Here is a 25294-nt window from a genome sequence, read left to right on the forward strand (position 1 = left end):
AAAACAAGAATACTTGCAACAGTTTTATTCTTTGATATATATTTTTTCCATCTTTTTTTTCTCTTTTCCAAGCTTTATGCATACATAACTGATGGATTTGGCTGGGAAAGATGAAGAGGAGGATTCTTAGCTCGTGACTTCCTCGTCTGGTTTGTTCATGGCCTTGAGCTGCTCCAGCAGGCAGGTGGGAGTGAAGATGTGGGTCGATCCTGGAGACAACACACACAGACGCAGCATTAAATCTGAGCGTTTAGTTGCATAAAAACTAAATAAAATGTGTTCTCAGCTTTTGTTATGAAGGCCTACGGCAGATGACAGCAGCCGTTGAAAGAAAAGATGGAAGCCCGGAGTTATGAAATCATAATCAGTTAGTCAGAAGGTTAATAATGAATCATGTAGGAAAAAAAGCAATATTCACTTTAAATAGACACTATAAAAACCAAAGATTTACTTTAACTGGTTTCCCGTTACTGACGTTTCTCAGAGAAACAAGAACAATTGAAAGGATTCTTTGTTTTTTCAAACCAAACAGCGGTAATAGTTTAGTTATTCAGCTGTAGATGCTGCGCTGCTGCTGGGACTTCGATGCATTATTAGCATGCACATGCGGCCGAAACCATCGGTCACAACACCAAACACATGAGCAGGCAGGAAATGACTACAAGCTCTCTCTACCAGAAACACTTCACAACATCCGGTCCGAACAGAAGCAGCTGTTTGGTTTCATACAGAGAGAAAGTATTGGATATTACACATGTGGTGACTTTATCTGCGCTTTGAAATTAAACCAGTCCCACATTGAAACATGTTTATGGCTGTGAAAATGTGAGTTTAGTGATATTTGATTTCCACTTTGTTATAGTTCAGATGTTTGGTTGTGGTTTACAGCGAATGAAACCCAAAATGTAGTCCTTCACAAAAACATTGTCATCAATAAAGATTGATGTTTAATACAGCAAAGTAGGTAGAAAAGTGATTAATCGTGGTTGACTAGTAATCGATTAATTGTTAACTGGAGTTAAAACAAAAAGGTAATCTGAAGAAAAATAACATATTCAAGCCAAATTTGAACAATTTGAAAAAAAAATCTGTAAATATGTTTTAACTTCACCCAATAAAATATTTTCTTTTTTAAAAAAGGAAATGATTTATTTGCGTCTTTTAATGTATTTCTAATATTGTACAAAAAAGTTTAAGTGGTTAAATAAAAATTTTAGAATGTGACTTTTTTCCAATTAATCGTCACAATAATCAATAGATTAATCGATCAATAGATTGATACAAATTGCAAATGAAGGCAGATGTAAAATGCAGCTCACAAATATTTTTCTACATCACCTTTTCCTTCAACTAAACTTCTGCTTGGATGCAAACTTTTAGTACATTTTATTTATAAATCGCTTAAGACATTTAAAAATGCTCTACAATTTTATAAAAAAATAATTTTTTTAGCAATAATTATTGTTTATATATTATATCATATTTATATTATATAGTGTTTGCTAATTTTTACATTAATAACTCCAAATTATTCACAGAAAATTCACCTAAACAGAGATTTTTCCGTAAAGTGCATCCAAAATATTTGAAAGAAAACAAATCTAGGGAAGCTGACACGCTATTGGCTGTTGTTTCCAAAGCAGCCAATCCAGGAGCTCCATTTGTTATGCTTCATGGTGATTGGCTGAAAACCCAAGAGTGGCGATAAGGAAAACTATAGGTGTTATGGAAATGATAAAATGGTTTCCACTGTGCGTGTTACGATCCAGACGTTGGTATATTTGGTGTTAGAACGATTAAAATAAAAGTTTAAAGTGTTTTTAATGAATATTAGCTATTTGTGGGTTGTTTTGGTCTCTAAACCAGCGTACTTCTACTTTCAAAAATGTTTATATATGGTCTTATAAAAATATACAAAATTGGCAAGAAGCTACATTTTGGGTTTCTATAAGAGGAACTCCACAATCCTCAAAATCGCCAAAAAGTAAAATGCATAGATGTATCACTTTGTGTGTGACCTACCAGAATATACAGAGTTTCATGTAATATTTTTGAAGCACAGGTTTTAGTCGGTGTGGTTGAAAGTGAAGTTAAACTAGCAGAATATCTGAAACACCAAACTTCAGAGAAAAAGCTACAAAACCCTGGAGAAATTATAAAATCCAAAATAAGTTTGTGGCGGCTGAAGACACAGAGACATCGTACAACGTGAAAGGCGCTTTTTGGAGTAAAGCAAACAGTTTGTGCCACAACTTTACCAAATTAGCTCAAATATTTGGAAGTTTAAATTATTTCTGAGGCAAACGGGCGCTTTGATTTACTCCCAGCACCCTTTCACCAGTTCTAAGGTTTGTTTCTGATGCAAAGCTGAGAGTTTTCCGTCTGTTGGAGGCAGAATTTGTTGGCAATGTGAGAAAAAACCTTGTTAAAAATTTAAATGTTTGAGTATGTTGTTCTGAAAACAAACAGCTTTGTGGGCGTTTTCCCTGCCCCAGAAACACAACACTATAGACTTTCATTTCTAACTACACAGATTCTCCGAATGCGTCTAAAACAACAAAGCTTTAAACGTAGATCTGTTGCAGCAAGTGGCGGCCATTTTGCTCAAGAAAACCGTAGTTTATGAGATGGAGGCCAAGTTGTAGCATTACAGGAAAACCTTTTATTTATTGGGTTTCATCACTACGTTCACTGATGTTTAGGTCTGTAGGAAGTTTATTTTTCTACTCAGTTTTCCTTTAATCAAGTCAGACATTTTCGTAGTCTTTGGTAAAGATTTGGAGCCATTTTGTTCAGGAAAACCGTCATGCTTTAGCAGGTTAGTCGCACATGAGATGGAGGCCAAGTTCTAGCATTACAGGAAAACCTTTTATTTATTGGGGTTGTAGAGTTTAAGATGTTTTGGTCTGTAGAAAGTTTATTTTTTCTGCTCAGTTTGTCTGGTTTCCTTTAATGAAGTCAGACTTTTTTGTAATTTTTGGTCTTTAATGGTTTTTCTGGTCGACTGAAGTTTTGTTATTGAAACCATTAAAGGAGCCATTGCTGAAATTAGATCTTTGTTTTCTGGTTTTGCTTTTTATTGAAGCTTCTCTTGCGTCAGCTCTAATAAGTTTTTAATTTTTATCTAATCTAATTTTTGTATTTTTCACCAATGTAAAGAACCTCCTGTCCAATGTTTGTGTTTGTTAGTACCATTAACTACATGTGTAGCCGGTTTTTAATTTTGAAGGGCTTTAGAAGACTACCAAAAAAGTCTTCCTTGTTTTTTTAACCGTCTGTAGACGAGCCACGAGTTATATTAGCACAGGGGTGTCCAAACTTTTGGCCAAATTAGTCAAGTCACAAGTTCTTGCGGGCCAAAAAAATAAAATAAAATAAAGGTGTTAAAGCAGTAAAATTGTTTTGTTAATCATTGTTGATTCAGATCTTTGGTATTAAAAGACAAGAATCTAGTTTTCAGTTATTCTCGGTTACGAGAACCGGATTTGGGCGTCTTACTTTCAAAGCGCTAATTAATCAAGTTTAATTAAATAAATTAAAAGTTGATTTCATTGCAGCAAAGTCAGCTTTTCAGTAAAAGTCTCTGGGTAAACGTGGTTTCACTTATAACAAGAGAAATACTTTGTGTTGTAATTTATATTTTCTATTGTGAGAGAATTATGTTGGTGATTATGACGAAGTATTAGGGCCACACTAAGAAAAAATAAAATAAAATGACGAGAATAATGTTACTAAAATAAAGCTGTAATAACGCCTTTATTCTCATTATTTAGACTTTTTTCATATAGTCTTATAAATTTTTTAGGTAACACTTTGTTTGACGGGGTGTGAATGAGACTGACATGACTCGGTCATGAACATCAATAAGCCTTCATGAATATTTATGATTGTTGTCATAAAGTGTCATTCGGTAAATCATGACACTTTTAATACAAAGTTAACATTATTCAAAATGTCTTTGTTATGACAACTTAACATTAACCAATTATCATATCATAAATGTCATAACAATGTCATTAAGTGTTATTACACTGTCAAAAACGTTAATAAAACAGTAATTATTTCTCCCTACCTGAAATAAAGCGGAACAAGTAGGACGAACAATAAAGATTTCATTAAGCTTTAAAAATAGTCATTAAAAGTTCCTCTTACATCAAGTGGAACAAGTAGCGCCAGTTATGATGATGTCATTAAGTGTCATTAAGTGTCATTAATATTATCTCTTACCTACATAATGTTAAAAGTTTAATCAGTAATACTTTTATAACAAATTTATGACAGATCATGATTTCTTGGTTAATGACAAGTTGTCATAAAGACATTTTGAATAATGTCAACTTTGTATTAAAAGTGTCATGATTTACTGAATGACGCTTTGTGACAACAGTCATAAATATTCATGAAGGCTTATTGATGTTCATGACAGGTTTTATGCCATGCTTATGACATAACACCTGTTTATGACAAAGTGTTACCATTTTTTATTGTCTTAGTTTGGCCCTAAAACTCCACCACAGGTAATAACTTAAACCCTGACTAAGAATAGAAACTCTTTGTTAACCATCTGTGCTGGACGAGTCAAATTTGCATCATTCTTGACGACCACAAAAAAATCATTCCAAGAGCCACAAATGGTCCCCGCCCCGCACTTTGGACACCCCTGTATTATCATGTGACGGCGGGCTAAAGGTGACCAGCCAAAGTTTGTGCTCTGAAGGAAAGCAGCAGCACTGACGGCGCCACACGGTGAAGATGTCGGGGGTTAAAGGTGAATGAGTGAGACGGTCTGAGGAGCTTCGGGTGGCCGTCATAAATCAGAGCGATTTAATCCACCGGCTGAGATGAGGAGAGGAGGCAGCAGGGATGGAGCCACGACCTCCTCAGGGCATGGCCACCGCTGCCGATGGCGCCGCCGACCACCGCAGGCGAGACTCAATCTACAGATTCACCGCTAAACACTAAATCAAAGCTTTTAATTTGATCATTTTGGTTTTAAATAGAGAAGAGCCTGTTGGAGTTGAGCGGACCATGCAGTGAGGAGGGATCAGGAATGCCCATCCCAGTGGGAAACAGGGGGGGGGAGGAGGAGGAGGAGGAAGGTGAGGTACATAAAACAGTTCTGAGTGTTTAAAGAAGAGGGAGGAACCAAAACGAAGCCCTTTGTGCTAAACGTTCAGAAAGGGCTTCTCTGAGCGGCTGCCTTTACTTTGTCCTGTGATTTCTGTCTCCCTCCCTCCCAATCTGTCTCTGCCTCACTCGTCTGAGGGCTGTGCGTCCTCAAAGGACACCCTAGTGGACTCTCGGAAGTCGGGGTGCTGCAGGTCCGATAAGAATTTGGTTGGGGTGAGCAAGTGGGTGGAACCTGTGAAGGAACAGAGGCGGCTTCACCACTCGTCTCACAGCATCCCACAGCCCGACTCTCCAAAATAAAACCCCAAAACGATGTGAAGAGAAAACACACAGACACTCGTCCACTGGCAGACATGCACCCACAGGGCGGTACCAACCGAGTGAAGTCGGCTCCTCCACCTGCCACAAACTGAACTGGCGACAAACGTTTGTGCTCCTGATATTAATAAAGGTTTAAAGGTCAAAAGTTCAACCAGACCCCCACACATTACCTCAATCCAATAAAAGTTGGTGTAAAATGTTTGTGCTGCAATCATCTTAAAGATATTAATAAAAAAGTTCCCAGAGGTCAACCAGCCAAATATTGGTGTCAGTAAGCTCAAAGCTAAGTTTGTGCTGCAAAATGTTTCATTTGTGCTGCTTTTGTTTTAAAGATGTTAAAGTTTAAAGGTCAAAAGTTCAACCATCCCTCACACATTACGAAAATCTAACAAAGTTGGTGTAAAATGTTTTTGTTTGTGCTGCTTTTGCTTTGACGATATTAATGGAAGTTTAAAGGTCAACCAACTCCCCACATCACCCAAATCTAATAAAACTGGTGCCAAACGTTTGTGCAGCAACAATATTAATTTGTGTCGCTATTGTTTTAAAGATGTTAATAAATGTTTCCAGAAGTCATGAGAGATCAACAAATTGCCCTGCTCACATTTACTAAATCAAACAAAATTGATGTCAATAAACTCTGCTGCATTTGTGCTGCAAAATGTTTTGTTTGTGCTGCTTTTGCTTTAAAGATGTTAAAGTTTAAAGGTCAAAAGCTCAACCAGCCCACCCATCCCTCCCAATTATCCAAATCTAGCAAAATTGGTGTCAAATGTTTGTGCAGCAATTTTTGTTTGTGCCGCTATCATTTTAAAAATATTAATAAATGTTTCCAGAGGTCGTGAGAGGTCAACCACCATCCCACTTTCTTCAAATCAGACAAAATTGGTTTCAATAAACTGTGCTGTTTGTGCTGCAAAATTAGTTTTTGTGCTGCTTTCATTGAGATATTAAGAAGTTCCCACAGCCAAAATTAGTGTTGAGCAACTCTGCTAGGTTTGTGCTGCAACATTTTTTGTTTGTGCTGCTTTTGCTTTGAAGATATTAAGTTTAAAGGTCACAAGGTCAACCAGACCTCCACCCCCACATTACCCAAATGTAACCATATTGGTGTCTAACGTTTGCACAGAAAAATGTATTGTTTGTGCCGCTATCATTTTAGGATAATAAAGTTTCAAGAGGTCAGAGGTCAACCATTTCCCCGCTCACATTTACAAATTCAAACAAACTTGGTGTCAATCAACTTTGGTTGTGCAGCAAATATTTTCATTTGTGGTGCTTTTGCTTTGACGATATTGATAAAAAACATCTGGAAACGTTTCTTATCAATATCTTTAAAGTGACAGCGGCACAAATGAAAATGTTTGCTGCACAAACGTTTGACACCAATTTTGTTAGATTTGAAGAAGGTGGGAGGAGCCAACTTCACTCAGGTCACAAACACGCCAACAAAAGGAGACAGAAGAAGACAAGGCTGCAATTTAAAGATAACAGTTGATTGAGAGACAACAGCTAAAGCAACAGGAAACAAGAAAACAGTGGATGGTTCAGCTTTAAGACAGCAGTACTAAGGGCCACAACAGGACTAATGTGACACAGTCGGTACCGTACCTTGCAAAATAGTCCACACCTTCTGAGTTTTCCACATTTCGTCTCACCACAACCACAAACTGGAACCGTTTACTGGGATTTTATGTGATGGATAATTACAAAGTAGCTAAAGATTCAGAAATGGAAGGGAGTATTTTTGGTGTTTTCCCCCAGTTTGTACATTTATGTTGTGATACTGGTCTTAAATTTCATTCATAATGGTCTTAAAAAGTCTTAAATTGGAGTTGATGAAAAAACATGCAGAAACCATGCTAACGTGCTAATAATTAACATTAGCTCTACTAATGCTAATTCAATTAAAAATGCTTTATAGATACCAAGGAAAATTAAATGAGTAGATAAAATAAATGTAAAATAAAAGTGCTACACCAACAACTTAATTAGTGGAAGCTAACGCTAAACTGCTAATTTCAACCATATTGACACCCAGTATGTCAGAATTAGCAAAGGACCAAATTTGTTATTGCACAATCTACATTTTTGAACTTCAGGAAGTGGTTCTTTAAAACAGATCCTTCACTCCTGGTTTCATTTTTTTACAGTTGTTGAGTTTTGCTAAGTAGCAGAAATGCTAAAGATTTATTTTCATTTATTTAGGGGTATCAGACTAAACTTCTCAAGTAGATGTTTTTAATGGAGAAATGACTAATTTCCTAGTAACTTTATGTTAGCCGATCAAATAAAAGCCCAATAAAACAGAAATCTGTGGTTGCATTGTCAAAAAATGGGAAAAAAACCTCAAAGATTGTAAATAATTTTGCAAGACACCGTCAATAACTTTGATATACAAATGAGGGAGGAGTTTGTTGGACAAAACTGAGTTTTTCTGAATGAACCAGACGGGACAGATTTCACTGCCCAGTTTTCGATGAAATATTACTGGAAACTCACTGGACCGAACTTTAAAACCCCAACCAGACAACCGTTTACTGAAGTGAATTAACGTCTTAACTGGATTCCAGGTTAATTAGACCTGTTTGGATTGCAGCTAATAATAAATGTGGGGCTTTTTGAAGCTACATGTCTGCAGATTATCTCGTGCTACTCAGTAGAAAAGTAAGTTAAGGTAAAGTAAGGATCCAAGATCCAACGTTGCTCCACTCACCAATGATAGCTTCCCACTTCCCGTTAGCCTGCGTGACCTCGTAGGCGCAGCGCATCTCGCTGAAAGACGCGCCTCCGATGATGAAGACCATCAGTCGGGGGCCGGTGCGGTACTCTCCAGGGGTCTTGTTCTTGTGCCAGTGTCCATATCGAGCACTGCCGCAGAAAATACATAATTTATATTCAAGTCTTTAGCTTTTCTCTCCACTTTTCACAACATGCTAACACGTTAGCATTAATTTTAAATCCCAATCAAATTATTTTTATCAAAGCAGCCCAGAGTTACCTATGAACTATTTTTAACATTTTGGTACATAAAGTATTTTTTCAAACCTTTTAGCATTTGAGCGCATAAATCAGAAAAACACAAAAATAATATTATTGGGTCACATTGGTAATAATAATAGTCTCCACCAAAATAATTAGGAAAATTATTGGTTTTCCTACTTACAACAGGAATACAACCTAAAATTGACTGTGACATTACACCCAGGGCCAAGATCTGACTTCTGAATTATTCAAATATTTTAAGCTTTTTGCAAAAGTCACAACAGAACTAGCTCAACAGCGCCCCCTGGAAACGATAAAAATGATCCTTATTTATCTTACTTGATAGAACAAAACNATGANTTCAAACTATGATAGTAAGTATGAAATTTGGTACAATTCTGGAAATTCCCAGAACATGCAAAAAACTCTAGAACTCAAACTCTACAACAAACAGGAAGTCGGCCATTTTGGGTTGAATTTGGAATTCTGATTGGTTTTGACCCAGTTTGGGCCATTTTTAGCTTCTGAAAGGTTTTGATCAATCAGCTTGAAAACTGGTGACTCTGTTAAGAATGAGGGATCAAAAGTTATCAAAATACAGATTTTTTTGTGAATGATATTTGAATAATGGCAGATCACCACAGCCCTAAAATAAAGTTTAGAGTTTTACTTTGAAAGGTTGACCTACTTGAGTTAATCAACACCAAACTGTTCCCAGTAACAGACGACAAGCTGGTGTAACTGGGTGTCCAGTACAGAGATGTTTACCTGAGCTGCAGCTTTAATTTGATCTCCATTTGTTTCCTAATTTCATCTGAAAGTCTGATTGACAATCTAATTACTTTATTGATCACTACCTGCCAAATACCAGTAAGCTAACTATCTGACTCATCTTCTGTCCAGTCAGAATCGATCCAAACCCTCGGTGTTTGTCTGTAGAGAGAAAAAACCCAAAACGTCTCCAGAACGTGGGTACCTGACTGCAGTGGTGCTGAAGGAAGCAGAGGAGCGGGTGGAGATGTACGGGTAGTGTTTGGTGTCCAGTTTATCATCGATCGCATCCTGCAGGAACCACAACAAAACAGTCATCACTCATAGAAAGGCATAAAACCACCTGAGTCACTAAAGCTGGAAATGTTTGACTAAAGCTTTAACTCAGGTTAAAGCTTTAGTCAAACATTTCCAGCTTTAACTCAACATGAGTCGAGTTAAAATTAAATAACCAATCAGTCAGTCTGACTTATTTTACAAATAACCAAATATAACGGGAGCGTTCCTGAGTACTCACTCTGTTATTCATTTTTTCAGTTTAGCTACGATTTGGAGATGTGCGTTACCTCCATGATGTCCTTGATCAGCGGAGTCCAGCGAGAAAGCTGGTAGGTTTGTTCGCTCACTCGCTCCTTCCTGTCCATCTTCTTTCCTCTGCGAAGAGTAGACTGAGAAGCAGAGGAGGAGCAAAGAGTCAAGAAAAACCGGAACGGAAATGACTAAAAACACGATAAAGGAAGAGATTAGACGATCAGAGGAGAGAATCGTACGTCTGTGACGATGGGGACGCCGAGGTGAGCCATGTTGGTGATGATCTCACTGTCCTCAGGGGGGATCTGAGCGTGTTGGATCAGCTTGTTCAGGTTCTCCTCTGTGATACCTGCAAACACACATTCATATATTCAGCTCCAATGGGACGAAAACAAATTAGATATGAGATATGAGGTTGTAAAATTTAAAAAAGGGGACATTGAGGGGGAAGCAGTCCTGATTTCTCGAGATCCTTAGAAAATCTTTAAAAAATCTTAAGTTTCTCTTCTGGGTGAAAATGCTGTTCATACAGACTCTGTAAGACCTCAGGAAGCGCCATAAAATGTAGAAAATGTCGTAAATCGTCTCCAGAATGGAGGAAATGCAGTAAATTGTCCTCTGTGTCTCATTTAAACTCCACCACCGACTTTGCAGAAACTGTATAAACATTTTCACCCAAAAGAGAAACGTGAGATTTTTGAAAACATTTCTCAGGATCTCGAGAAAGTAAGTTGGGATTGGTTTTTTCTCTGGATCTCCATGTCCTGTTACAGGCTCCGTATAAAATCACTTCTTATGTCTCTAGATTTAATTTGACTTCTAAAAACATTTTTTCTTAACTTTAAACCAGGTATTTACTGTCTTGCAAAGTAAATGAACCCCTTTCTGTCCAGAGTTGGGTAGTTACATTTACCTGAGTGATTTTATTATGCAGCATCTCTACTCTTAGTTGAGTAAAGCTTCAACTGGATTAACAAAGCATAGAAAATGTCTGTTCACTGAATTATTCTGGATAAAATGTAACAGTAGAAGCAGAGGTTAATCTGAGTAAATGTCTCGTCCACTCGCCGTTCTTGAGGAAGATGTAGAGCAGGATGATGCGGATCTTGTCGTAGGTGCTGACGTTGGCGTCCAGCAGGATGGGGACGATGGCCCTCATCGGGTCCTTGATCTTCTCCCCCTCGGCGTCGGTGCCCATCGCCAAATCCTGAAACGCCAGTTCACACCAGTCATGCTTTTTCTCACGGCGTTACTGCGGTACTGCTGGTTCTCGTCTGGTCCAACCTGCTCCACGCGGCACAGCTTGTCCACCGTCCCCTGGTAGTGCTTCATGCAGTCCTCAGCCAGCTGCAGGTGAGTGGAGTACTGGCAAAGACACGAAACAAAACCCTGGGTGTTATTACCCCAACCCAACGGAGTGTTTATGTGGATAAACATGAGGCTCACACCTTGCTGAGCTCCTTCTGGTACTGAGGCATCTTCTTCAGCATCTGGGACAAATCCCTCATGGTGGTCTGGAAACACAAGCAACACTCTAATAATGACCACAACCAAAGATTTAAATGGAGTTTATATTAAAACAACACAAGGTAATTCAACGTTTTAATGTCCTTTCATTGTATTTCTATTTTATGATCAGTGGCTCCTGCAGCTGAATCAGAAACATTCATGTTTCCTCTAGTTTTTGCTGGAAGATTTATTTTAATTTTGTTTTGGCGGTTCGTAAAACAAATTCTGCTGGACGATAATTTCTCCTAGAAGTTATGCCGATAAACTCTAATAAATATTTAACTCAGGAACTGGGAGATATTTTAAATATCCAAAATAAATAAACAAAACAACAGAAATAACAAATATGAAATCTCTGTAGAGAAAAACAGGCTGAGACTGAAAACACCAGACTGAAGATTTTTATCCTTCAGTCTTTGATAGAAAGTGAGAAAAAAATAGAAAAACAATTTTAATTTATCATACAATTAATTGATTTATTGGTTGTTGCTACAGGCCTAGCAGCATGTAAAACAGATGTAAAACACTTTATTCGTTCCATACACTAGACTATGCAGGAAATTATTGGTATGAATTCGTCTCTACAGCGTTTAATTCATGGCATAGCTTCAGATTTAAAGCCCAGGTTTACCTTCTCTCCGGTGTTCATCCTCTTGCTGGAGGAAAACTCCTTCAGCTGACGCGTCACTTCCCTAATATCAGAGCAAAACCAAAGTAAACTCCTCTGAGCGCCGTACGGAGGTTTCATTACTCCACCAGAGGACGCGACGCAGGCGATACTCACTGGGACACCTCGGCTATGTGTTTGTGTCTCAGGCTCACCCACAGGTCATCGTCTTCGTGCAGCAGAACCTCCTTGACCCGGGAGTCTCCCATCCCGCTGGTCTCGTATCTGAGGAAGGAGCAGAGACGATTTATCCTCCCGTCTCAGCAGACTGCAGCTGCTTTTCTGCTTTCCCTCACTTGTAGACGTCGTTCTCGATGGGCAGCAGGTCGTAGCCCATGGCCTGGAAGGTGAGCTCGTGCAGGACGGGCGACACCGGGTCAAAGCCTCGGTCCAGGATGATCAGCTGAGACCGGGCCTTATCAGGACCCTGCAGACGGAGAAGCACTTACAGGCGACACGAAAAGGCCAGAGAAACGGACAAAAACAGGCTGCGTCCTGCAGGACAGACAGCTGAAACACTTGTAGGTCGGCTTCAGCGTCGAGGCTTTTATGCTCCTCAACATTTTCTACAAATGTCTTTAAAGGTATTTAAGCTCCTGGTCGATTCGGTTCGATTGGGAACCAAAATGTCAACATTTGTTAAATTTTCAGCTGCTGAGGTTTGCTTTCACACTGAGGTGAGTCAAAGGATACAAACTAATTGAACAACCTGTTCCCCTCCTCGCCTGTGGGGGCGCTGCACCAGGAACCACAGAAGAAGACACTCAGCACAACTTCTTCCTTCACAAAATGTAAACAAAAGTGCAGTAGCATCAGATTTTAGGATTTCTCTTTTGTCTTTGGTAAAAAAAAAAAACCCATAAGCCATTACTTAGTGAGTTTATTTTGGTTTTATTTACCCAGAATGCCCTGGGCTGTAGTCCACTTCTTGCTTTGGGAGAGGTCCGCTTAGTGTTCACATATGCATTCGAACAGAACCAGAGTTCACTTCAACCAAACTGAGACCGAGGTTTGTAGGAGAGTTCGGTTTGTTGGTTCACATCACAGTTACACATTCACACCAGCCCTGTTTAGTTCACTTTAACTGAACTGTAGTACATTTGCATAGACAGTAGACAGTCCGGTTCATTCGGGGGACGATATGAATGTGCAACCAAACAGGTGAACTCTGGTTCTGTTTGATTTCATGAAGAAGGAAGTTGCTCTCAGTGTCTTCAGAGGTTTTTGTCTCGTTTCCTTCAGTGGTTTGTGATGCAGCGCCCCCCCAGGCGAGGAGGGGAACAGATTGGATTGTTTGACAGAAAGCAAACTGCACCAACTGAAAACGTAACAAATGTTGCAACTTTGGTTCCCAATCAAACCAAGACTACTGGACTAAATCAGAAAAGGAAAAAGAAATGAGAGTTTTAAAGGGATGTTGAATTAAATCACCTCTCCCATGGTGGGGTCGTCGGCCTTGTAGGCATCCAGTTTGTCCTGAACCAGCTGGGCTAAGGTGGCGTTGTCCTTGTACTCCCTAACAGACAGAAAGCAAGAGGATAAACATAAAAGCTAAACATATTAAACAGTCCAATACATTCAGTTAAACAGCCTAAGAGGAATTTCTCTGTTCTGATGTCTGATTCAGACCAAATGCTGCAGGTTTTGGTTCAGATTGTTGGAGGAGTTAAAATGGCTGACCCTCGGTACCGGACGGCCGGGTACTCCTTCAGCGTGGCGCAGAGCGTGGCCAGCTGCTCGGCCAGCCGCTCCATCACCGGGTTCTTCAGCTGGGCCTTATGGGGGCTGTAGAAGCTGTGGAAGGCGTCCGGGTTGTCCAGGGAGTACACCTGCACATACCAGTTAACCCAGTTAACCCAGTTTAACCTGCACATACCAGTTAACCTAGTTAACCCAGTTTAACCTGCACACACCAGTTAACCCAGTTAAACCGATTATCTTCTACTAGATACAAACATGTAACTTGTGGCATTTATTTTACTTAAACCAGAAAATGAACCTGTTTGTTTCTTTCTCTCTCTTTCTATTATTTCACTTTTCACTCGCTCTCTTTGTCTTTTTCTTTTCATTTCCTTCCTGTTGCTCTTTCTTCCTTCCTGTTTCTATAGCTTTACTTTTTCTTTTCTCTTTCGTTTTACTCTTATTGTTTCTTTCATTTCACTCTTTTGTTGTTTTCTTTTTATTTTTTCACTTTCTTCTTGTTTGTATTTTCTTTTTTTTTCTTTTTTTTCTATTTTTCTATTTTCCCTCCTCTCCTCATCTTTTCTCTCCTTCATCTCCATCTGTCCATCATCACATGACCGTTTATGCTCTGCAGTTGGATCCTTTGCTTTGCTCAGCAGCGATTGGCTACAAACGTCGCGTATGTCCGGCTCCAACCAATCAGATTCACTCATTCTGCTTGTGGGCGGGACACCGAGGCATCGCTTTGCCTCCAGCAGAAAAACCACCGACTCTGAATTAATCGCTGCTGACAGGAGAGGAGGAACGCAGCAAAAACGCAAAAAATGGGTTAATGGGGAAGGATGGAGGGAAAAATAGAGAGAAATAAACAGATAAAAGAAGAGCTGAGAGAGGAAAATCACAGAATCGACTGTGGGAGTGAAAACATGGAGGGAAAGGAATCAGTGTGAGAAATGTTTCTGGATCAGTCTGCAGTAAACAGCGAATCATGACTCAGCATCCGACACCCGATTCTCTGTTTTCTCTCTGAATCTAAAACCAGATCAAAAACAAAACAAACTCGCTGATCGTATTCATGTCCTTCACTGCACCACTTCACATTTTAATCGATCTAAAGCCGATTAATAATTCAGGTGCATCAGGTGTAAAAGTTCACACAAAAACGTTCTAAATATTTAAAAAGCAAATTTATAAACAACAACAACGATAGCAACAGACATGGAGAAGCAGCATTCAGCTTGTATGAACCATAAATCTAGAATAAACTTCTAGAAAACTAAACCTAAACTAAAATCCCTCCTGGTTGTTTTTGAATCATCATAAATGAAACTTAAACATTTTGATGTGTAACGACAGAAAAATGTAACATTTCAGTTGATTACTGTGTTTTTATGACGTAAAGCTATTGATTGACTATAACAGATACATACTGTGCAGTTATTAGAAATAATAACATCAGACTTGTAATCCATGGAATATGCAACTGAGTCTGATCACTTTACCAAAAATGGGCAAAAAAAGTTGCAACATTTAAAAACATGCACATCTGTTCAGCTACTAACCTTAAAATAACTTTTTTCTTGATATTTATGCTTCAACATTGTAAGAATAAATATAAATTTTCTGATTTTTTGTGAGTTAGTAACAAGGTGGATCAATGTTAAAGCGAAATACTTTTATATGCAGATGATATTTTACTTTATCTTCAAGATCCCCAAATTTTCAACCTGATACTTTCTCTCATGTTGAAACTTCATTCTGAAATATACTGACAATATTAAACTTAATTAATTAACCATCTAAAAAGAGAACTTTCTGAGCAACAGTAAAGTTTTTCTCCTTGGGTTAGACTTTGCTGTTGCTGGGATGGAAAACTGGTCAAGTTGACAAAGAAAGAACAAATGAAGCTAATTGGGAAATGTGGAGAAGGATTTGGTCCTGCTGCAGATTTAGGTTAGTAAGGCTTCATCTGAATTAATTTAACACCAAGGTAGAGATGTTTAGACACAATTTCACCATATGTGGAGCAAATTAAACACAAAAACACAGAAACTGTCAAACATTATGGCGGATGAGCAAGAGATGGACACACTTACAGACATTGAGTTCAACATGAATTTCTACGTATTTTGGAGTGAAATCTGAGGCAAAAAGGCAGAAAACTGACAAGCAAAATGGAAAACCAATCAGTAGCCACGGCGTAATTAAATGTAACTGTTTGTTTACCTGAGACTCGTAGGGCAAGAAGGCGATGTTGATCTCTGTCAGAGTCTTGGTGACTTTGGAGGTTCGGCTTTTCACCAGTTCATTGAAGAGCGGATCAGGACAGGCTGGAAAAACAAAGAAAACATTTAAACTCATTTCTTCTGCCCACTGTTCTATAAACGTTAATAAAAAACATCCATAGTAGAATAACTACATATTTATACACTAAAGGACTACTTTATCATTTTAGTTTTGTGATGGTAAAACATTAAACAGAATATATTCAAGTTCTCAAACGCTGACTGCTAACATTATGCTAATGTTAGCATAATGTGCTAACATTAGCATGATGTCCTAACATTAGCACATTATGTTTCTTAATAACACCCAGTTTAAGCAGAAATGCATCCATGAAAAGCACCAGGGTTGTATGTTTGTGTAACTCACAGTCAGTGAAGAAAACATGGGCTGCCTTGTATTTAGCTGAATGAGGGTCTTTGAAATCAGCGATGAGCGTGTGCACTGACTGAAAAATGAAAAATAACAGACATATTCTCCTTAGGCTAACAGTGCTAAACAAAGCTGAGGTTAACAAGGCAAGTTAAATGCAAAAAAAGTCATATTATTGTGTTAAATTGATCAGAAACCTGCATTATAAAGTTACTTTAGGTTTCTGTTTGCTAGGCTAATAAAACAATGCTAGCTAAATTCATCACTACAAACAGTTAAAGAATATTAAATAAAGATACATGTACATTTATATTTTACTATTTTATGATGCTTCTAGACTATTAGCAGCATTTTATGACAACTCTGTCAGTTTTCAAATTTATGCTAATAGCCAAATTTATATTTTCTGCTACAAAAACTAGCTAGCTTGTTAGCACAGTTAGCATAGCACAAGTACATTATGCTGATTTCATAATGTACTTGTCAGTAACCATATTTATGGATTGATTATATCTGTTTAAAAGAAAAGGCTTCTTTTGGCTAAATGTTTGAAAATAAACATTTAAGGTCTGAACTTTGAAGAGACATAAAATCAATTTTAGCTGAAACTGGTGAGAATAAACTCTGCTGGTAATTTATGTAAATGTTCTTCAGTTGATCTCATTGGGTTGTTTATTTTTATATTTCCCATTTATCAATAAAGTTTCTTGGAAAAAAAAAAAAGAAATTGTGAGGAGAGAAAACAGAACAGCATCTTCAACTTCAAAATAAAAGCATGAGCATAAACATCTACTTGAATTATAGTTGACAACAAAACTTTAATTAACTAAAAGTTTATAGATAAGTGAAGTAAATTAGTGATCTAGAATTTATACAACAAAAAAGAAGAAGAAGAAAAAAAGTGCTAAACAAAGAATTAGCTTCACTGTTAGCGCGATAGCGGAAATGTGCCCAGCTCTGAATTTCTTACATTTTGGGATCTTTTAGCGAACTTCATGTTTGTTTAAATGAAGAATGAGGGAAATAAACGTGAGTCCAAATGAAAGCTGATCCATGACTCTGTATTTTTACCTTCTCTGTTGGTGTGATCAGGTAAATGGCCTCCAGGCTGGGCAGAGGCTCTCTTCGCTTGTTGATGTCCTCCACAACTTTAAAGGTAAAGGCAGACATATTTAGTTAAACATTCCTAATCATAATGAGTCCTAGACAACAGTGTGCTTAAATATTATTTTATCCATCAAATCAAAGCAGTTTTTATCTAATTTCTTCCAGATTACATCAATTATTCCCTCAATTTTTTGAAAATTATTCTGGAAATTCAAGCAAAATCAACAAATGACTGCACTTTTATGGGCTAATTCATAACTGTGAGTTGAAAAACATCAGGTTTAAGTGATGCTGACTTTCTTACTGGTACTAAACAGCTTTGATTAATGTCAAATTATAGCCCATCATATAAATATGGACTATAATTTGACAATTTGAGGAATTAAAAGTCACATTTACCATCAAACATACCTAAATGAATACCACAAACACTTTGGTTTTTGTTGCAAATAATCACAAAAACGATTTCATTAATGTGAAGAGAAGGTCAATACAGTTTAATTTTAAGAATTTATTCATATTTTAACAGTTTAGTGGGTTTTATCAATATGTTCTGGCAGAACTGGCCCTTTAAGAGCACTCATGATCCCGATTTGGCCCAAAATGGAAATGAGTTTAACTTATTAAGTAAAACAACATAAACTTCAGGTTTTCCCTCCGGTGTATTATAAGCCTGGCGGGCTGCCAGGCTTGATTTGCAGCCCGCCAGGCTGAGTTTGTTCATTCATTTCAGTTTTTTATATGTTTGGCTTTTTTAAAACTTTATAATTGGTGTTTACCTTCCAATCACACATGGAAGATAAACGTTTTCAAATTTCCTGTCAACTTTAAACATTTTCTGTTTTATCTCAGAAACACAGCAGGCAGCTGGAGACCAGCTGGTTGATGGTTAAACCCTGAACTGGGTTTGTGTCTTACTGGTGATGCCCTCCGTCATGATGTCCGTCATTTTGCAGCAGGAGGACAACATCCTCATGCTGAGCTGGTCCACAATCAGAGCCTGGGGCAGAAAAACATTATTATCACTAATAACACGCTTCATATGTTTAGAAAACTGGAAAAATTAAAGGTAACTTCTAAATGTCTGGGTAAGTTTTAGAAATACTGACATATTTTCCAGCTTTAAATGTAATTTTAGGCTTTAGAGAAAGAAAAATCGTATTTTAAAGCAGTTTTTGGTGAAAATGATAAGAAATGCAGAAGGCCTCACCTTCCATTCTCCCTTCTTCTTCACCTTCTTGATGACATCGTTCATAATCTCTGCAGCAAGAGGATAAGGAGATTTTAATCCAGCATTTTATGTAAACAAAGAGCAACAGATTCTCCAACAGCTAAAACTTTTACATTATAATAACACAAACAATAAAAAGGTGAGTTTGATCAAAACTGGGAGAAATTAGTGCAAAATTTAGCCACCAGTTTGGCCGACTGAAGAGTTGATGCATAAACTAACAGTCATCCTGTTTGGGCTGGAAGTCTTTAATCCCAGCCGCCTCAGATTAACCCGCCTGCTGCCACATGGATCCATGTTTACGGCGATATTGGCCCGATCAGTGACCGTCCATCTGCCAGCAGGTCCAGACCGGAAACATTCACAGGGACCGGCGGTTTAACATCATGTTGGACCGACAGGCTCAGCCTCTCAAACCCCGATGGATTATCACAGATTAACTGGAGATCAAATAAACTGGATTACAGAGCGCTAATCTGAAGAAAAACACAGGAAGTGGCAGATTTACGAAGCTTCTGATTGGTCGACTTCAGGGAATGTGAAACTTAAACTACATATAAATAAAAATAGGAAGAAGAAAATTCTGATTATTTTAAATATTGGATTAGAGAAAGATTTGAAAAAAAAAAATCCAACAAATACGAGAAACACAACAAATGGACATTTAATTTGTTTCATTAATTCATTTGAAAGAGACAAAAGTTTATATATATAGATCACTTATTTAAATGAGGAAGTATAAGACCAATAAGAATTATACTTTAACTAAGTGTTAGTATAGAAATATATATATTAATAAAGACCAATAATGATTATTTTTAATACAGAAATGTTACAACCTGCGAAATCAAAGCGAAAGCTGCTGACTCAGCATTTTCTTCACACTGTTGTGACGCAAAATGATTTAAAAATTCAGATTTACCTCAGAAATCATCTAGAAAAAACTTCAGTTTGAAAATTAAAACAAAAAAAGCTAAATAAAGAACTCAGAAATGTTCTAGAAAAGAAACTCTGACATTTCTGAGTATGAAAAGTTAAAAATTGCTAATAAAAATAAATAACTTTATGAACTGTCTTTGCTAGTTTTGCTAACAAAGCTACTTCACTTATAAATAAACTCAAATTTACATAATTTTAAAGTTTAATTTCACTGCTGGAGATGCTGCAGTGAATATTTGTATTTTAAAAATGTTTCATTAATCGAATAATTAAATCAGTAGATTTTAAGTAGAGTTATATTCAAGCACTAATAAAAATCATGTTGAATTATTTATGAACAAAACTTTCAGCCTGCGCTAACAGATAAATGAGTGGAAAACGGTTTGTGTCAGGAGGAAAGAGGCGTGTGGACTTTTCCTCTGTCGTCTCTGATAGAGACACAATGAGAGGGAAGGAGCTGAACAAACACAGCAAACAGCTGTTCAAACCAAACATTAACAAACACACATCTCTGCAGCTCCTCCAGCCTGTTCAACAGGATGCAGAATGTGGAGCATGAAGCTCGTTAAAACGCTTCAACTTTAACGTTTATGGAGCGCCGAGATCTGCTGCTAGGATCTGCTGCTAGCATCTGCTGCTAGGATCTGCTGCTAGGATCTGCTGCTAGGATCTGCTGCTAGGATCTGCTGCTAGCTTCACGTTAGCTAGTCGGCCTTTTCTGGTTATAATAAACTGATCAGTGGAACATAACAGTGATGTTACATGACTAAAACTTTACAGAAAACCAAAAAATATAAGTTTGAAGTTTTTCCGGCTTTGTTAAAATTCCACTTGTAGGTCAGAGAGTAAAATCCTCAAAGTGAATTATTTTGCTTCAAGTTATGATGGGTTTATGGCCTAAACAAAACATGTTCATTACATTTTTGGGGGGACAAAGTCAGTCTTAGATAAAGAGATTGTAGCTGTTTTAGGGCGCCCTGTCACTTTAAATCCAAACAAGCTGCTGCTGGCCACCAATTCAACGAGAAAATGGCTGGGCAATTATACCACCGTACATCTTTGAAAAGCAGAAGTGGAGCCTCCTGCACAACCAACAAGAATGCAGCAAGAGGTTTCTGGATGGTAAATCAACAACAGAACTCTTGTCTTTTCCAGCAGCCATTGTACAGCGGTAAAACCAGCTAACCAAATGTGCTGGAACTCAACATAAATCAGAGCTCTTCATGTAAACTGACTTGGATTTATTTGTGACTGCATGTTTCAGAGCAGCGTATTCGTTGTTTGTGTTTTAGAGAGGGGCACTGCGTCACACACTGGAGCCAGACGAGTGTGTGTGTGTGTGTGTATGTGTGTGTGTTGCTTTGGTTCAGTGACGCCTCCAAGGTCAGTGTGTGGCCTCTGTGCAACATTATTTTAGATGTGCTTCACTTTCCAACATCCATCTCTTCAGATACAGATTATATAATCTCACTCTTTCCTTGTGAGGAACCAACAGAGTTCATCAGTCTGGGTTAAAGGACGAAATGTGAGGATGATTGTCTCTCCAAGCTCTGCTGTCAGGCTGACTGTAATCTGTCCTGACTGAATGTGGTTTTCTAGCACAGCAGCGTTTCACTGAGTCTGTCTGTGGTCGTAAATATAGCAGCATATTTTAATCTGTGGTTATCTGTCTTACAGTTATGAAAACAAACGTTAGCCGGCACAGCCACTGCTTGGATCTTGTAAAAAATACAGCAGAGATGAATTAAATGTTCATATAGAAAAAAAGTCATAAGGTTTAGCGAGCTAACTAGCTGTTATTTCTAGCTAGGTAGTTATGTTGTTTTGTTGTATTTGTCACATTTTGGTTATCCTGTCAGAAATATTTCCATATTTTTTACTTTAGCCAGGTAAGGTAGTTTTCTTAACTGTAGAAGGTTAATGAGTGACCAAATGTTCGGACCTTTCAAAAACTATTTACATTTTACTTTGAGAAAGTAAATTATTCTAAGATTAAAAACCTTCATGAATAATCTATTATTGCATTTCAGCCAATGTGGGCTTTTTTTATTGATTACTTATATTTAAAAATATATATATTTTTTCATAATGTATAAATTAAAGCTTTGCTGGTTAAATAAAAAAAATCTGAAGAACATGCCAATTTTTTAATGATTAATCATCAGAATAATTGATTAAATGTTGATTTAATATTGTAAATCATGTAAATATTACCATATTTATGCTTACGTTGTTTATATTTCCTACATTTTTGCGTTTAATTTCATTGAACACGTACAGTAACAAAAAATAAATTCAAAATTCAAAGAATGAATTATCAGCTGCAGTCAGGAGAATCTAATCTCTCCATCCTCATCAGGTCCCGACTCTCCTCCATCTGATGGGGGGAGGGGAGCCTCCGCCTGCCGCCCTTCCCCCTCTCTCCTCCTCTTCCTCCCTGCTGCAGCAGGAACCCTCTCCACCTCCACCAATCCCATCGCAGGGTGCAGGTGCGGCCTGCTGCGTCCCGCCGCCGCGATGTTTACACGGCTCAGAGCCGCCGCTCGCTTACTGAGCAGCTGAAACCATTAAAGATGGCCGCAAACGAAAGGAAATTATTTTAAGATCTGCTGTTAAGCTGCATGTTTAACAACATGGTGAGATTTAATCAGGGGCGTCCAAAGTGCGGCTCGAGGGCCGCACTTTGGACTGACCTTCTACGGCCCCACAAAGTTGGTTAACTGAGATGGTGATTTTATTTTTAGTTAAGATAATAAAAATAAAAGATACAACCCAAAATATTAATATTTAATTACCAACCTTTAATTTTATAGTAAATCTGATGACATTTATTCAGTAACTTTTACTCCAAAGCTAAATTTAATCTGCGTCTGTTTCATTTATGAAGCTCTACCAAATGCAGCAAAGGTTTCCTGAGAAAAACCAAATCCTGTTTTTTGCTGAGAATAAACTCAATTTTTCTCAAAATGATTCCCAAATAATCTGCAAACTGGAGGCTTTTCTTTTAACGAAGCAAATATGCTAAATAAACAAATAAATTTCAAGTTTTGATCTTAAACAAAATGGATTAATTTGTTTTATTGAAATATTTTATACTCAGTTTATTGTTGGGCAGGAAAAAAAGACCAGCTTTTAGGCTGTGAGTAATTTTGACTTGATGACCAAAAGTTTGGACATCTCTGCTCTAAATTATAAAGACTTACTGACATTGACGATAAGTCTTCTCTGCAGACCACACACATCCTGGACACAAACCTTCTGATGAAGTTTCATCACCTGATTACAATTTTAATTTAGATTTTTTTATCCTAGATACCCAAAACAAAAATAAAAAAAACTACTGAGGTGTTTAAATCTGACAGAAAATTAAATATTGCAACATTATTTCTATGTATGTGTTTATCTAAGCAAACTAAACTCTTTGAAAAATAACTGATTTATTTTTTTCTCTGTATCAAAAGCGATACATCAGGCATCTGCTGTAATTTCTCCAACCAAAACAATATAAACTGTGAATCCAGTAAGATTAAGATAGGAATCCTATTAAACATCTGATGAGCCATAAATATACAAAAATACTTGTTTTATTTGGAAAAGCTAAAGATGCACCAATCAGGCCTTTTCTGCCAATATTTGACATTTTGAATCTAATTTTGACTCGTTTTGTCTCGTTTTGACTGTCACCATCTTTGATTTGGATTTTCCTCCAGAGAGAAGAAGACAAGTCTTCAGTATTTGCTGTATCAGGATTTATGGGGGAAAAAATACCAAAAAAGTAGCAAAGCAGCAGCTAACAGAAATATTGGTTCAGTATTTGCAGTTTTTTCTGCAGAACGTTACTAAAAATTCACAGAAAATGAATTTTTATCAAATATATCTTAAATATTCAACAGAAAATGCAGCTTGGTGAGAAATACGTTAGAAATGCTGAATATTTTGGTGTTTTGTGTTTTTTTCCTGTTAATTGTATTGCTAAAACTTTATAACATGAACAAAGTTTTAGGAGTAAAACAATAAAACAAATGTTTGTTTCTGCTAAAGAGCAAAAAACTTAGAATTTGAAAGAAAAGCAAAACAAAAATATTTTTGAGGCAGAAATTATAAACTACAATAGAAAAAGAAAAAAAAATCATCATGGAATCTCAAACTAAACCATAAATAACCTTAACCCCTAAATCATGCTAGTACTGATCAGATATTGATTTGGTATTGATATCTTAGTTCTGGTTTATACTGTGAGTATTAATGAATATTAAGGCATATTTGCTGTTTGAACTATTAAAATAGAGAGGTGTAGGTTTCTGAAGTATCTCAGTATCATGACGCAAAGAGTAGGAATGGACTGTAGGGGCGCCACTCTACAGGGGGCGCCAAACAATTATTTCAAGTCTGCATTTTTTATATTTAACAGCTGTCTGCGCTTTGAAAACCCTTCCAGGAGAGAGTGAGGGACATAAAAACTGAATTTAAATAAGAAGATAAATAAATAAACATTTCCAACTATGTCCATTTCTGCTTTTAGCTGCTCCTTGGTTGCGCTTCTGGTTATTTGGACAAATGGAGCAAATCCTGCACCGCATCCTCAGCCTATTCTGTCCGGGTTTGTTTTTAATGACCTCTGTCATCCAGGCCTGCACCGAGCGGCGCCTCCATCACCAAACATCCAGCTTTAAGCGGCCCGCAGACGGAGTTTAACCAAAGCATCGCCTCTTAAATAACGCGCAGCTTCCCCTCTACGCCGCGATGCGTCACTGAGGATGAACAAAGCAAACACGTTTCCTCACAGCGAGCTGGGCTGTTTTTACGCAACGACTCCTGCTCCATCAGAGGGGTGAGGCTCTGCTGTAATCAGGGAAACCCGCGGATCGCCATATTTCATTAATTTAACAGCTTCAGTCAGACGTCACTGCAGATTATTGGTGATAGAAAAACGCTGATTGGCTGTTAAACCGCGTTTGGACGTTTTCCTCGCTTCAAAATGAAACCAGTGAGTAATTAGAGCTAATAAGGTTCACGGTTTTCTGCGCATCAGCAGCGCAGGAGACCTGAGCTACACAAGTGATTTAGCACCACCATCATCATCCTCATCCTCATGAAGACCCGCGGCCTGCGCTGAAATCAAACATCCGCTGCTGGCATGAAGCGCAGCGGCAGATTTTCACCACCCGCTAAAGCGCCATGAACAGGAGGAACTCTTACTTTCTCCGACCACCGCCTTTAATCCGATAGGTGCCATGATGCTGCCGACTGCCTGCCACGGAGCGCTGAGCCGCCTCCCTCCTCTCTGGTCGACTCTCACCGCAGCGAGGAGTCTCCAGCTGGAAACGTCACTGCGTATCCTTCCCGCAACAGCCCCCCTCCTCCACCCGCCAGCCAGGACTGCGTGACATGCGTGATCATGAAATCCAGCTACGCTAATTAACACCAACACATTTTTACAGCCCAAAATGAGACTTTTATCCCGATGCAGCCACAAAAAACCCGTTTAAAGCCGCACTTTGCACCTTTGATGAGTATCTGCTGTAAGAAATGTCTTTAATTTGAAAAACTGATATTTTATTTATATTCTTAGGCATTAAAATAAAACAAAAACGAACATAAGTATGGATAATTATGTAAAAGACAAAACGTTTTCCACTAATGAAAGAGCAGTGGCGCAAAATGTGGGTCCGTTTGACATGTAGGGGCGCTGCACTGCAGAGGGCGCCACAACATGGAGGAAAAACTGTGTCGAGTTGGCATTTTTGGTATTTAACAAAAAATAA

At 37.9% G+C, this 25294-nt stretch overlaps 1 protein-coding gene and 1 long non-coding RNA gene across 3 annotated transcripts; one reads left to right on the forward strand and one right to left on the reverse strand.

The window, feature by feature from the left end:
• On the reverse strand, positions 1–24857 carry LOC106959300 (syntaxin-binding protein 1). Of its 2 annotated transcripts, XM_015051786.1 has the most exons (20): positions 24729–24857; positions 18570–18619; positions 18278–18359; positions 17324–17400; positions 16250–16328; positions 15824–15927; positions 13595–13743; positions 13346–13430; positions 12211–12341; positions 12032–12139; positions 11879–11939; positions 11187–11252; positions 11023–11103; positions 10807–10945; positions 9978–10087; positions 9774–9875; positions 9413–9498; positions 8168–8322; positions 5207–5362; positions 119–209 (listed from the first exon to the last, which is right to left on the reverse strand). In XM_015051786.1, the coding sequence occupies exons 1-19, from the start codon at positions 24763–24765 to the stop codon at positions 5253–5255; spliced, it is 1812 nt and encodes a 603-aa protein (XP_014907272.1). In that variant the 5' UTR covers positions 24766–24857; the 3' UTR covers positions 119–209; positions 5207–5252. The 2 variants fall into 2 exon arrangements, with proteins under 2 accessions (XP_014907273.1, XP_014907272.1); XM_015051787.1 differs by lacking the exon at positions 5207–5362 and having other exon boundaries at positions 1–209.
• LOC106959301 (uncharacterized) lies at positions 5369–7176 on the forward strand. Its single transcript, XR_001427315.1, has 2 exons — positions 5369–5907; positions 6508–7176. It is a non-coding gene; the product is annotated as an uncharacterized LOC106959301 (long non-coding RNA).
• Positions 24858–25294: the final 437 nt, after the last annotated feature.

Source organism: Poecilia latipinna, unplaced genomic scaffold, assembly GCF_001443285.1.
Source record: "Poecilia latipinna isolate Pla-1442-1.1 unplaced genomic scaffold, P_latipinna-1.0 Scaffold1066, whole genome shotgun sequence".
Taxonomy (NCBI): domain Eukaryota; kingdom Metazoa; phylum Chordata; class Actinopteri; order Cyprinodontiformes; family Poeciliidae; genus Poecilia; species Poecilia latipinna.

Bases quoted from the DNA above. Each gene is read 5' to 3' on its own strand.
- LOC106959300 (XM_015051786.1), bottom strand. From the start codon at position 24,765: ATGGCACCTATCGGATTAAAGGCGGTGGTCGGAGAAA. The intron at 13,744-15,823 runs GTAAACAAACAG...TGGTATGTGCAG, and splicing joins TCTTGCCCTACGAGTCTCAG to GTGTACTCCCTGGACAACCC. The intron at 8,323-9,412 runs GTACCCACGTTC...TTTCTGCGGCAG, and splicing joins TTCAGCACCACTGCAGTCAG to TGCTCGATATGGACACTGGC.